Genomic DNA, 14,110 nt, shown 5'->3' with positions numbered 1-14,110 from the left:
TATGAAATATAATCAATTTTGATATTTTTATTCTGCGCCTATAAATATTGAATCTTAAGATCGCAGATTTTCCATAAACACACAAAAAAGTATGTTTTGTGAATTTTAACTTTTATCGATTCAGACGTTGTTTTCGACATCGACTACATAATCAGTCGGCTCGGTAACTGATAGAATTCTACCCTAATACTCGATACCAACTACACTGAAGTAGACAGAAGACTTGACAGAATAAGCCGATTTGCAGTTTCGAACAAGGAAAAGTGGACCGAGTATTTTTAGTCTCAATCGACTGTACCTAAGAGGAGCTAGGTATAGTGTCGGTTTTATTTACGGACCGAACATTAATACCTGATAGAGGTAATTAGCCAGATAAAGTTAGCGCTGCAGTTTGGAATAGCTCGTAAGGTTGACAGACAAGTAGCTGAACTATCGATATGAGAAAATTACTTATAAATAATACAAGCAATTTAATAAACCAGTTTCAATAAGTTAAGAAACAAAAACACTTTTCAAAACTTTCTTTTAAAATTAGTTCTAAAACAAAAACTACATGCAGGAAGTGAACCTATTGAATTTTATGTACTATCAGGGAAATATTTTTTTCGCTGGTAGTATAAGTAATTAATATAAAAATTAAAATCATAATTAATTAAGTTATCATAAAGTTTCCAAACACGGTGGCTATATTGGATGGAAAAAGAGTTAAAAAACATGTTGGTTTCAAGTGATTCTGAGTTTCAAGGTAGATAAACGACCGATTCCCTGATAGTACCCTTGCATCGCTAATAGTAATAGCCAACTTTTAACTGCAGAAGTGGGGCTGAGCAAATGCATTTCATTACTAAGTTGGTTACAGTGGAGCATGGAATCGTTAAGGCGAATCGTTTCGGTAGTAGTCAACATCAATAAATGGGGATGATTATATTATGACGATCGAATAGTGTAGTGGTTAGTGACCCTGACTGCTATGCCGAAGGTATCGAATTCGATTCCCGAACCAGCCCAGCGACTGAACACTACATCAATCTGTCACCACGGTGACAAACACTACTCCGTCTGAAGAATATAATAGAATATAATAGAAGAATATAATTTAAAGATTATAGAAATATTGTCTCTATGATAGAGACGCAGGAAATGGTAGTTTTAACCGCTGAAAGCTAAAAACCGCATGTGAGAGCACCACTTAGTAATATCAATTATATGTTACGGCTCGATTTATACATATTCGTATACATAATAGGTATATTATAATTATATCTGCCTTTTATTGTTTTGTACACAGGTGACAAACGTTTTCAAATATTAACAGGCGAAGATCTTGACGAAACTGATAATCTTTGTTGGAGCTACACTACAACACAACTTATGCCAAACTTATAACCCTCTCTTATTCAGTTGGCAATTAAAACCCGATCAGAGGATGTCCCTTAATCGTTCCATTTCTAGTGCAAAACTTGTCGCTGCTAAAAGATTAATACGATTGGAAGTTTCATTTAAACGGATTGTTCGCCACTCGTTTAGCTGCTCTAAAGTAATTAGAATGCCTCATTCATTGTTCCCTTTCATATTAAGTTAAGTTTTACATCGTGTTCACATTGTATTTTGCAGAGTACTTTAAGACCTTTATCAAGTAAGTAACGAATTTAGAGGCAAATTGAATTTCACCTAAGTGAGGTGCTTCGGTGCTAAGTGAAATATAAATTGTGTCATAATAGATTTGATTTTACCTTTTACACCTTTATCTAGTTGGGGACAGGGGAGGAATGAAGATTTATGAATATTGAGTGAGTCTAGAGGTGAGGTGCCACAAGTAATCTTTATAAAATTGGTCGCAAAAAAATACAGTTGAAAAGAATATTTGACTCGGTTTTCCCACACTTTAGTAAATCCAGGACATATTCTGACGAATATTGGTAATTGTTATTGCACGATTTTTTATCAGCTATCGAAATATATAATAGAATAGAATACTCTTTATTCTGCACCATTAAAGAAAACAGTCTTCTAAATATTTTACCTGCGATTTATCTGTATGTGACAATGACAAGCAAATACAGTTTTATTTGGTTTAGGTTTCTCTACGAAATGCTTCTTTTGGGTTTTATTTATTGATCGGGTTTTAACTTAGGTTTACGTTAGGTAATGTTATGTCAGAATGCTAGAAACAAAACAAACACACTGTAAATTAGATTCGCATTCCGGCCGTGGAATCAAAGCGGAAAGGATATCCGCAGTGGTCCTGTACCGGGGTTTCCTTCTGTCATAATTAAGGTTAGTGGAACAAGACACGACCTTTACATTGCCCTTTGCTCTTTTACGAGGCATCACTTGAGAAACGGCGTTTTCACGTTAAACGGTAAGTGCAACGACACGATAACTGCACGACATGATATCTCAGGACTGATAATTTCGTACCGGCAAATAAAAGCCCAGCCCGTAAATAGTAATATGCATGTTTTGATTCATCATCATCACCATCAGCCTATACCAGTTCACTGCTGGATGTAGGCCTCTCCCAAAGCACGCCACTGGATGCGATCTTTAGCATTCCGCATCCAATCATATCCAGCCACCTTTCGCAAGTTGTCACACCATCTAGCCGGAGGGCGTCCCACACTACGTTTGCCTAGTCGCGGCCTCCACTCCAGAACATGTTTTGATTAGAGGTTTATTTTTAACACCCGACGGAAAACAAGGAGTATTATAAGTTTCACATGTTTGTGTGTCTGTTGTAACATAGTTCCCAAACAGACGAACCAATTTTCGTTTGGTTTTTAGGGTGATTGGTATTGGAGTAAACCAAGTGTACTTTACTGTTAAATCCCATAAATTTTCCGTTCCAAAGTTAGCGTTGTTGGATTTTAGTTTCATACATTAACTTCTTAAAGCTTTGACACTATGTTAGCGATATGGGCAAGACAATACATAATTTATATTAAAACATCAGTCCAACAATATCGTACCGTCTAACGACGCAGTGTGGAAACAGCCAACCGCCGAGACGTTTAGCCGCTAAACTTGGGGTGACTTCGTAGATGAAGCTATTGTGAATGACATTTGCAATGCACAGCAAGTATGTGCAGGGCAGAAAGTTATCAATGATCGACCGGAAGGCAAGTAAATCCCAGTACCCGAAATTCTATAACATTTTTCTATTCAAGAGATATTGGGATACTTATACGTTTTCGCTAATAGAAAGAAATAATCGACTACTTATAATTAATTACTTTATTTATTAAACATTGCAGTGTTATACATTAGGTACAATACAATTACCACGAAACCAATATTTTGGAGTCGGTCACTGATAAATTTCCTGCCTATATTCTATTTGTAAGGTCGTGTCCCAACGCTTCACATTAAAATATGGTTGTAGCCTCAACTTGAACAAGACATGAGCCAAATATGTCACTGTTGTGGATACTCTTGGGAGATGTTCATTGGATGAGAATGTTTATACTAATATTCAAGGTATATTAAATTTTATCATGAATACTGCAAAGTCTAATAAATGTAAACATATAAAATTACTTAAGTTTGTTTGGGGTTTTAACATAAGTAGGATTCATCGAGGATTTTTCAGAGTTTCCGTGGGAAATCCTGAATAATTGTAAATAACTGAATAATTGTATCCATCCATTCAGCACTTACTCGTGCTAGCAAACATTATAATCAATATTTCTTCTTTATAATCATTATTAATATAATAATAATGTGTATACAAATGTGTATCGCAATATTTGAATAACCTGACTTATAAAGTACCTACGTTAATAATATGTGATGTGTATAAAAAAACGTTCGTGTAAATTTGCCATTTCCTCCGTGGCGGTCCCTTTTATGTAAATAATTTCGTTCTAAATTTTACTCACGACGTTCCGCCTGCTAAATTGACGTTCTGAATAAGTATATGAGAAAACTAATTTTGGTGAAAAGATTATGAAGAGATTAGTAATTCACCGCGTGTTCTCGCGAAATGTATGTACCTAATTTCGCGTATTTATACAAAGTTGTCGTGGTATTAAAGTCCGTTAGAGTTATAAGGTTTGAGTTATAATGTTATCTTAGATTTTTTTCTAGAACTCTCTCAGTTTGAACTATATTTTTTAAACTTATACCTTGCATTGGTTCTTATACGAGTATTATGTAAATATTCACTTGGTCTAATTAGGTAAAATTTAATCCCATTGCTATAGCGAGTACACTGAACCTCAGCACATTGGAATGATAATTATTATAACCGGGAAAGCAATTTTGGGAATGGCCGAGTAGATTTATTTTACGCGCCTACCTTACCTTACATTTCTTAAGCTTTAACAAAATTTTGCGAAGCATTTTTCAAGTTTATTATAAAATTTAATTAAAAATATTCCATAGTAACCAAACAAGGCACTTAAGAAGAACGAAAACCAAAATTGAAATTCTGATGGTGAGTAAAATAACTAATTTTTGCGATGCATTGGTTTTGTAGATTGTAGCCGAAAGGGGATGTCTTAGCATTTATTACATTCGAATGCGGTTGATGGATACCTACTGAGTGAGTTTTCTTTGGTTTAAACATAAAGTTGTTAACACCAGAGTGCGTCTAGGGTTAATCACCGTGGTGAAGGGATTAGCCAGACAGAGTAGCGTCAGCCGCTGTCCACAGTGTCCACCCAGGGTACGGAGGTATTTATTTCCATTTTACAATCAGGTGGACTTAATGCTAAAAACATTATCTACCAGACAACCTGCAGGGGATTCAGACACAGAAAGAAGGGAAGTGCAAAAAATATGAATCATTAATAAGAAATTTTCTCCTTGCGTTTACATGCAAGCTCGGGACGGGTCCTTTCTTGCAACGCTTAATAACTGATAAAAACATACGTCTTAGGGCACCCACGCTTAGAGCGTGCGTGGACCGTTCGCCATTACCGCCGGGGCCAATTAACTCTCATCAAACCACTTCATGAATGACAAACTTAATTATGAACAAGACGTGCCTACATAATTTAGGGTTCACTCTAAGTGGTTGCTGGGTTCCGGGATCAGCTTGTACAAATACAACCCTTGGGCTAGTTTATTCGGCGTATTATTCCAACATACGGTCGGCCACAGGATACGAGTAATGCACCGGAGTTAGAAGTTCCTAATATGTGCGTCGTAAGGTGTAAATTTTACTGTTCGCGTTCTTAGGCGTTTTGTTGAAGAAGGGTTAGTGATAAGTTGACACAATATTTTAGGGTTTAAAAGCTTCCGTAATATTTCAGTAGTGTTACATCTAGAAATGTTAACAATTTGCTATTTAGAATGGACTCATTCAGCTTAGTTTCGTCTTTCTTTCCCGTGGGAGATTCATGGTGAAAAATTGTTTGGTTACGTCCCATTTGTCGCGATTTCATTAAACTATTTATATGAGTAAACGCGAATATCTGAACTGTTAATAATTAATAACCGTGATTAGTACAAACATACTAATCACGGTGACGAACTGAATATGGGATATATCATAAACAAATTAGTTACTTAGTATCACGCACACGTGATGACCGATCAGTCTAATAACCTGATCGTCTGAATGTCAAGGATAATCCTGATGTTCTTAGGGGTTTCACCCCAGTGGCCTCCAACCTCCCCTATAGCCACCCCGTGCCTCGCTAGTAGGGTTGTTCCCTGGGACTGATCACATAGGACTGTTTCCCTAGCTTCTTACACTGATCACATGGGACTATTTCCCTAGCTTCTTACACTGATCACATGGGACTATTTCCCTAGCTTCTTACACTGATCACATGGGATTGTTTCCCCTGGCGCACTGAATATCTAATCTATCTATTATCACACGGTACGGGTACGGTATGTACTCGTACCTCCTTTGAACCTTACATTACCTCCTTAGTTTCCTTACTCATTATAAACACAATTGGTACTTCAAGAAATCAAGTGTAGGTATAACTTATCAATCATAAACGAGATATAAAAGGTAAGTAGAAAGGTCACTTAGCTGCGCACTTGCAGTAACTGGCTGTTGTCTGAACCGGGCCATCACGCCCGCCTCGGCTCCCCGAGCCTGGGCGCCTCGGCTAGGCTCCGCGGGGTCCTCTCGCACCCACGACACTGATAACTCCCTCACTCTCCGTCTGCTCACCGCGGCTGCTCACAATAAGTGAAAAGGGCTCCCGCGCTGCTCGTTTACGTGGATAAATTAGTCTACCCTCAACTCGCCGATATTAATATTAAGGCTCGTCTACACTCAGAATAATTATCTTGATTATTCTGTGAGTCGAAATCGGTACAACTCCCGATAATTCGGGACACCTAGTCATACTCAGCAACTTTTATTATGAAGCCTTTTAAGAAAATGCGTAAATAATAACAACTGGTCCATACTTGTGCAGATACTCATAAAATATATGAAACAGCTGTTACTTTCACCATTATTTATTAGCACACACACAGGGTTGTCACATAAATCCGCGGCGAGGTAATCCCAAGATGTCTCCGAGAGGTTATCCCTTAATCTGCCTATCAGGAGTAGCCTTGGCGTGTCGCTCGAGTCTCTCGGCCAATCCGGAGCGCCGCTCTCCGTACTCAGTACGTAGTTTCATTCTCCAATGAGACTTATTTAATAATTATAACATACTAGCTGTTCCCACAAGCTATGCTTCGCCTTAAGAAGTTTTCCTGTGGGAATTCCGGGATAAAATGTAACCTATGTTCTTTCTCGGGGTCTAGACCATATGTATACCAAATTTCATTCAAATCCGTTCCGTAGTTTTGGCGTGAAAGAGTAACAGACAGACACAGTTACTTTCGCATTTATAATATTAGTTAGGATAATATATAAACTAGCATTAGATGTAAGTATTATGACTGTAGTTGTTACAAAAGTGATAGGTTTAATTAATACCTCTTTGCTTGAATGGCTATCACTTTCACTCGATTTGGAAAACTTTTTTTCAGCGATCAATAAAGTTATATTGCATTATATTTAATTGTACAAACCGATAAGGTACTTAACTATCAGAGGCGGAGATTATAAAATCCAATCAAATGTTGTTTATTAGATGTAAAATCCTACAATTATTGGTCTATAGTCATAATATACTACCACCAATTCACAAAAACTCTGTCCTTTCCATAAATGTGTTACCCCTGGAGATGAAGTCCGGATATCGACCTCAAAGTTATTGTCATGATAATATGGTAATCTGCTGTACGAATAATTAATAAACCCTCGCATTCTGCATAATCCTATATTTACATTTAATAAACCAAGTTTTAGTTTGCTTGTCTGTGTATTTGATATGCCTAATTGCCTACCTAACAATGTGTTATATTTGTGGCTCGTGACCTATCACGTTGGGAGGCTCGCCTTCAAAACGGTTTTCTAAACCTAGTTTTCGTACTCCGCTACGACAGCCGCTACGCGCTACGAGCTAACGGCTACGAATTTGCTACGATTGCTACGACTACACATGCAGTTAAATCGATGTAGATATTTTGAAGTTTGGTCTCGAAATGTTTTAATTCCTGTTTAATTCTAATAAACATAATATACCGAGAGTTACTATACTACTACTACTTATGAGGCTCCGCCTAGTTTGGGTCGGATGGCCGTGTGTGAGATGTCCCCACATCATCATCACATCACATCATATGATTATTAACCCGTAATAGGCCATAGCTACCAAATCTATAGTCCAATATTCAAGCATTAAGATCAATCTTAGACTATAAGGCAAATGTCTGATATTAAGGCAAGTCTTCCTCGATCATGGTACGGTACCTTCTCGAGTAATATTCTAACTGCTCCTTGCCGCTAATCGGACTGGTTGATCCTTTCACCGCGGTGACAAACCCAGCCCTAGCGGTTGTCACCAACACGCTTATAAGTTAGAACAACGGGTCTCCGATGGACCTCATTAGAGATTCTGATTACACAGTCGAAGACAAAACGTTCACTGTCGTAATATTCCCATCGCTCTTTATGTCGTTGAAATTAAGAGCGAATATTGAATGAGCAGTTGCGGCTCAATGGTATGATAAGGTCTGCTTATGACAGGTTAATTTCATCGTGAGTACTATTATCGCCGCGTATTATTAGTCTATCACTGTCATAGCTATTGTTTTTTAAGTATCTGTCATTGGACAGGGTAGGCGGTGTTGCATTGCTGCACTTACTTTTCGCAGTGTTATATATAAATTAAGGTAAACGTCCACCTTTCGGTGTCATACAAAATGGGCGCATCGCATTCAGTATTCTTTGTATAAAAATGTGTGCGTCCACTTCATTGGCATTGCCGACGCCGTTTCTCCATTTATTTATTACAATCCATTTGATACGATAGGTGGACGTTTACCTTTTGTGGCTTTAGTTTTACTCTGAAAAACAATAAGGCGAATGCCTATGGGTAATTTAATAATATATGTGTATTTGAACAAGGCGTGACATAAAAGATTTGTCACTGAAGGAACGAATTTATATCACCCAAGCAGGAACAAAGGTTTGCACTCTTAGTAAATAGTCTTCCATTTACATCACTTCGTCTCAATTTCAGTAAAGAAGATCGGACCTTAGTCGTATTTTGTGCATGTTGTGAGTTTGTTAATATATGGTCTTCATCAAAATAATAATTTATCTTCTAAGTATTTTTATATTCATCATAACATTATAGCTGGATATACTCATAAAATTCTAGATGTACCTACTGGTTTTATCAGGACGTCCTTTTCACGTAAATCCCCACTGAAGAAAGAGTGAACGACTCTATGATAAATTGATAAAATAATGCGAAGAAATCATCCTCCACAATTTATCACAATGTTATCTGTATCTATATTTTCATCCCTTTGTATTTTCTTAATTAAGATAATTAATCTTCTCAACAATTAATCCTCATCGATACACGGAATATCCATAGCAAAAAATGAATATAACCTTTTGATTATCTTCAGAAATGATCAACTTGACAGCACTTTCGAACACTTTTTTTTACCTATAGAATTGACAGTTGTCGCACTCGCATTCGATTCTATACGTTAGCTCTGTTTTTCGTGATCGCCCTGCAGATATAAAAAGCTTTATATTATAATATATACAGCTTTAATTATTAAACTCTATTTGCGCCAAGTTATTAGACGATAGGAGTAATCTTAAAATTTAAATAACATCCACTGTTTACATTTTTAAGGCCGTAATAAGCCTTGAATTTGAGTCAAAAGTAGCTCTTCATATAATACGTGAGGGCACGTTCTATTGCTATATATCTTTCCTGAGCCCAGCAAAATTAGATACTTGCCCCTCAAGTTATTTGCCAAGCTGAATTGACCCCTAAGTAGGTTGTACAAAAGGTCTGCAATTGTCTGGCAACGTTTAACTTGTGTTTGTATTTATTTTGTTGCTCTGTCGTGTTGCCGGTTTCGGTAAATAAATGATTATCTGTGCGTAGACGCGGGCTCTAAAAAGAGGTTACAAAAAGGGTACAGGGGAAATTATATTTAAAAAAATATTTGTTCGAATTAAGTTTTAAGTAAGTAGTTTTTATTTAAAATAATTAGAGCAATTACCTAAACGTGAACAGCTTCTATACATACCTAAGTAAATGGATGTACATTCTACAGATTTGAACCTTGAGTCCTAATTCCCTATCACGAACAGTGAATAATATAACAGTATTGCTAAGTTATGTAACATTTGACGTGTACACTGTACATAAGTGGATACACCCGTGAAGTTAAGTCAACAATAATTTTGAGCTTACTAATTCTCATACATAAGTATTAGATATTTCTCGGTTGTATTTGACGACTTGAGCTAATTTTCTACTTTAGGGTGAAGACAAGTTGAAGACTCTAGTATGATTGATGGTTATGTATCGAAATATCTATAAAAAACTCAACGGTGTTGATACGTTGCAGGAATGGTGGCGAGACGTATTGTACCTCCAAAATATTATTGAAAAGAACATCTAAAGAAAAAAAAAAGAATAATAATTGAACAATAACAAGTGATCTCTTAATAACTGAACTAAATGAAGCAAAGCTAACAAATATCCCTGCCACGTAACATGCAAATCTGTCCATCTGTTTTGAAGCTTCGGAGGGATACTCTACCTCAGAAAAAACTAAAAACAGAAAGCTGTCACGCATGAGAGTGAGTCATGAGAATTCTCTGAAACCATGGAAGTAGAAAAAAAGGCGGAAAGAATATCGCTAACTAAAAACTGAGGCACCCTAAGTAAGTAAGTCATTTTCATTGTTACGACGAGCCCGACACACACACATTCAAATCAAAGTAAGTCAGTTTGCGGCCGCGCGCCAATCACGTCGCACCTACGCACCCACACACTCTCATGTCGCCGCCATTGTGGTGCTTCAGTGTTTTAGTAAGCGAGATTCCTTCCGCCTTTTTTTCTACTTCCATGTCTGAAATTTAGTTTGTCGTTATGTGGAGTGACCCCTTTCTACCGATACGCTTTCTCGTTTTGCGCCTGTATGGGCTCTTCCCTTTATTCCGATCTCTTCGTGATTGATCGCGCATTGTGTCTGAACACCGACTGAAGTCTTCGGGAACTTTCACTTGACTTCATGTCGCTGAAGGCAATTGAGACACGAATGTACGGAGCTCACAGTTCACCGAGCAGCAAAATGTGATATTTTGGATACATTATAAATAGAAATCTCATAGTTTGTGAAGCGTGAACATAGTTTATTCAGTAGTTGACCTTTTGAGGTGGGTAAGTGTTGCATTAGCGCCGCCAAAGAAAAAAGTGACAAAATATCATATTCAAAAACACATAAAACGGCAGTATTTGTGGAAAATGCTAAGTTTTAGATAGTAAATATGATGAACAGATGATGGCGCTAGTTAGCATAATTATTTAAAGGTTTATTAGTACATACCATTCTTATACTTATACAAACATATCGGTGAAAACTAGCTTTGTTTTATTACTCACCTTCTTTTAATGTCACTTAGATAAGATTTCCCCTAAAAATAAAATGGAATAACGCAGACTTGGATAGGAACAATTATTATAATAATGGTGCATAATTTAGTTCCAAGAGTGTACACAATATCGTTTTTATAACCGTTTAATATAAACTAAAAGATAATATAAGGGATTTCTTGTATAAATTTTCACGCAATTTATTAGAAGAAAAAAAATGGTGTGCTAAAAAGAAACTTCCGTGAAAAATGGAAGCAACGATAAGAAAGGTACGTATTTAATTAAATAACTTATCCTGAAAATAAATTAGAACGAGACTAGAATAAATAGGAATCACAGACCTTTTTCCAAAAGTTCCTGCATTATTCTGGAACATATTTATTAATTAAATGCCTAAATTTTACTAGCACCAGGCCATAGATAAAAGAGTGATGTGCTGTAAAAAAATATCTACTAACATAAGATACGAGTACTAGTAGCTATATAGGAAAGTACACTCTTTGTGCCTTGTCAAACTCACAAAGGGCTGTCGGCCCCAAATACTGCTGGATATAGGCTTCTGGTAAAGAGCCTCACTGTCCAAAACCTTCCTCATGGAACCTTAACGTTTTCCTCATACCAGAAGCCTGATTCTCATGTCAAAAATACAGTTTTACGACTGTACAACTATCATGGAACGGTAAAACTGGATTAATTCGCACGAAGCTATCAGAATCGTTTTTTAAAACGCGACGCCCACGTCATTTTATGGCAAATACTTTAATACTGTCCAGTTCTTAACTTCGACAATTGAACGAAGATTAATTAAAAGGGGTACTTGTTTTATTCAAAGCTTTGACTTCCAAACATCAACTACTGAATGCATTAATTGTATATAAACTTTATTTACGGACACTCAAAACGTCGCGTATTTTGAGGTCTACATGGAAAATGAGAGTTTGTGTTATCTGGGACTGTCTTTAATGGAGGAGAATAGACAGACAGTATAATTCCACACATGTCCATTTCTGGCTGTAACTGGAGGGAACTGAAATGTAATTATGTCCAGGTCTATAGCGACGTTCATTGGCCTTGAATGTGGACGAGAAAATGTAATAAAGGACTTGTTTCCTAAGTGATATTCAAATGTATCGTGAAAGGAGAAATGGGAAATTGCCATTCAAGTTTAGCCTGTATGGTATAAAGAATAAGGCGGGATCAATCCTGAAATGTAGCTACAGCTATAAAGAAAATTAATTTTGTAACAATAGGTAAATAAATCTTAACGCTAAAAACTCAATAACTTGTATAGGTATCCATTATCCAAGCTTAATTCGCACACACAAATATAAATACAACTTAGAAGACCCATATTTTTACTAACGATCAACAAGAATAATGACTGTTTGGTAAACATTCCATTTATCACTTGATAATCCCGGAGATTTAAGAAAAAGTATTAGTTTTCTAAAAAGTGTCAACTGAATACCTAAAGCTAAGAAAATGGCAATTTATTAAAATCAGAAAAAGGGTGAGTCCAGTAGGTCGATGTGATCAGTTAGGTATTTGATTTTACTAATAAAAAAGGAAGCGGAAATGAGAACTTCTCTGATATTCAAAATATCGCTGAAAAAAAGATGTCCAGTTTTTTTCGGATTAAAATAACTATTTGCAACGGCATATTGGTGTTCAGTATTTAAGATAAGCTCAAGATAATTCTTAATCAAGGTACTTATATTTAATATTTTAGTCTTACCTCTCATAAAACCCGGCTTCGCTGTTTGCAGAGGGGTAACTCCGAACTTGGTAATAGGAGATGAAGGGATCATAAAGGAATGATTGTCTTGCACTGAGTCATTTAATAGAACTATATCATCAAATGACACAGTTTCATTTACAAACTTATCATTTAGTTCGGCAAACAGTGCATTATCGTCGGCGAATATTGAATTATCCGTAGTTGATTCAATATTCTTTTCGTTTTCAACTGTGTTTTTGTTAATTGTACTGCTGAAGTCAAAGTAAATTTTACTTCTGTCTTCATCATCAACTTTTAGCTTCTCTATAGAACTTTCAGTTTCTGCTAATTGGACATTACTTTGTGCTAAACTATATACACTGTTACCGTTGTCAGTTGCATCTTTCACGGCATTTTCTAATGTACTATTTATAGATATGACTTCTGAATGATTGACTAGCTCGTTATCATAAATAATTGTATCACTAATATTGCTTATATCCACTACACTTAAGTCTACATCACTGTTTACATTTTTTCTTCTTGTCCAGTTGAGTTTTGCTTGGTATTCTCTGCTATCACTTACATTCACCACATCAATATTTGAGGTATTAGCTTTACTAATATTTATGACTGCATCGTTAATGTTCTCAGTATTATTAGAGGGGTCTAACAGGTTGGGAGTCATCGGAGTGGTGTGAGAGACAGGTACTAGAGTCACGAGTAGGACGAGGAGGGTTGAGGTGATCTTCAAGGGGCCGTAGAGGGGGAGGCAGCGGTGCGGGGGGGGCAGGGCGCGGGCAGGGCGCCGCATGCCAGGCCGCCACCACCGACTGTGCTGTGGACAAAAAATAATACTATAAGTTTTTTCGGGATTAATAAATGTGAAGTGGCATTTTCGATGTAAGATGCACATGTTTGGTGAAAGATTGTTTAAAGATAGTACCTAATTATTATTTTATTAAAATTTTTGTAACCTGTATACTGATACTCAACAAAAAGGTACAGGTAAGGAATACACCCCTAGTATAAACTGAACCTGAAAGTTACAGGTTGTCAACTATTCTTCAACTCATTTTCTATGTTTTAATTTGTGGGTATAATTGACACCTCTGCAGCTCTGGGTAAATCGTACTTACCATAGCCATAATAATATTATTATAGTATAGTACTTAGTCAAATTGCGGGTCCGCGCTATTAGGTTTTTAAAAACTAAAATTAAAGGCGAGCATAACCGTTCCGATTTGAGGTCCGTTTAATACTGCCTCATACAATGACATAGTCTTAACACTAAGAGTGGCCTACGTGACCAATCTGCTGATACATCACTCTACACTCCATACAGTTGATGCTTTACAAAGTTGGAGATTCGTGGAATGATCCATCAGCATCCTGGCTGATGCAATAACAATATAATATGTTGCAATGCTTACAGTATCTCTGTTTATGTTTATAT

The 14,110-nt window shown here is 36.6% G+C and overlaps 1 protein-coding gene across 1 annotated transcript in view; it reads right to left on the bottom strand.

Annotated features, from left to right (window-relative positions):
- Window positions 1–14,110, bottom strand: part of LOC105385824 (gamma-aminobutyric acid type B receptor subunit 2) — a 94,649-nt gene that overhangs the window by 34,861 nt on the left and 45,678 nt on the right. Inside the window, exon 2 of the mRNA XM_048624381.1 lies at window positions 12,673–13,492. Within this exon, the coding sequence (XP_048480338.1) occupies window positions 12,673–13,468 (796 nt within the window). The 5' untranslated portion in view covers window positions 13,469–13,492. The remainder of the gene's footprint in view (window positions 1–12,672; window positions 13,493–14,110) is intronic.

The sequence above is a fragment of the Plutella xylostella genome, chromosome 12 (genome assembly GCF_932276165.1).
Source record: "Plutella xylostella chromosome 12, ilPluXylo3.1, whole genome shotgun sequence".
In the NCBI taxonomy this organism is placed as follows: Eukaryota; Metazoa; Arthropoda; class Insecta; order Lepidoptera; family Plutellidae; genus Plutella; species Plutella xylostella.
The sequence above is the reverse complement of the archived record's forward strand: the minus strand, read 5'-3'. Positions and strand labels throughout refer to the sequence as shown.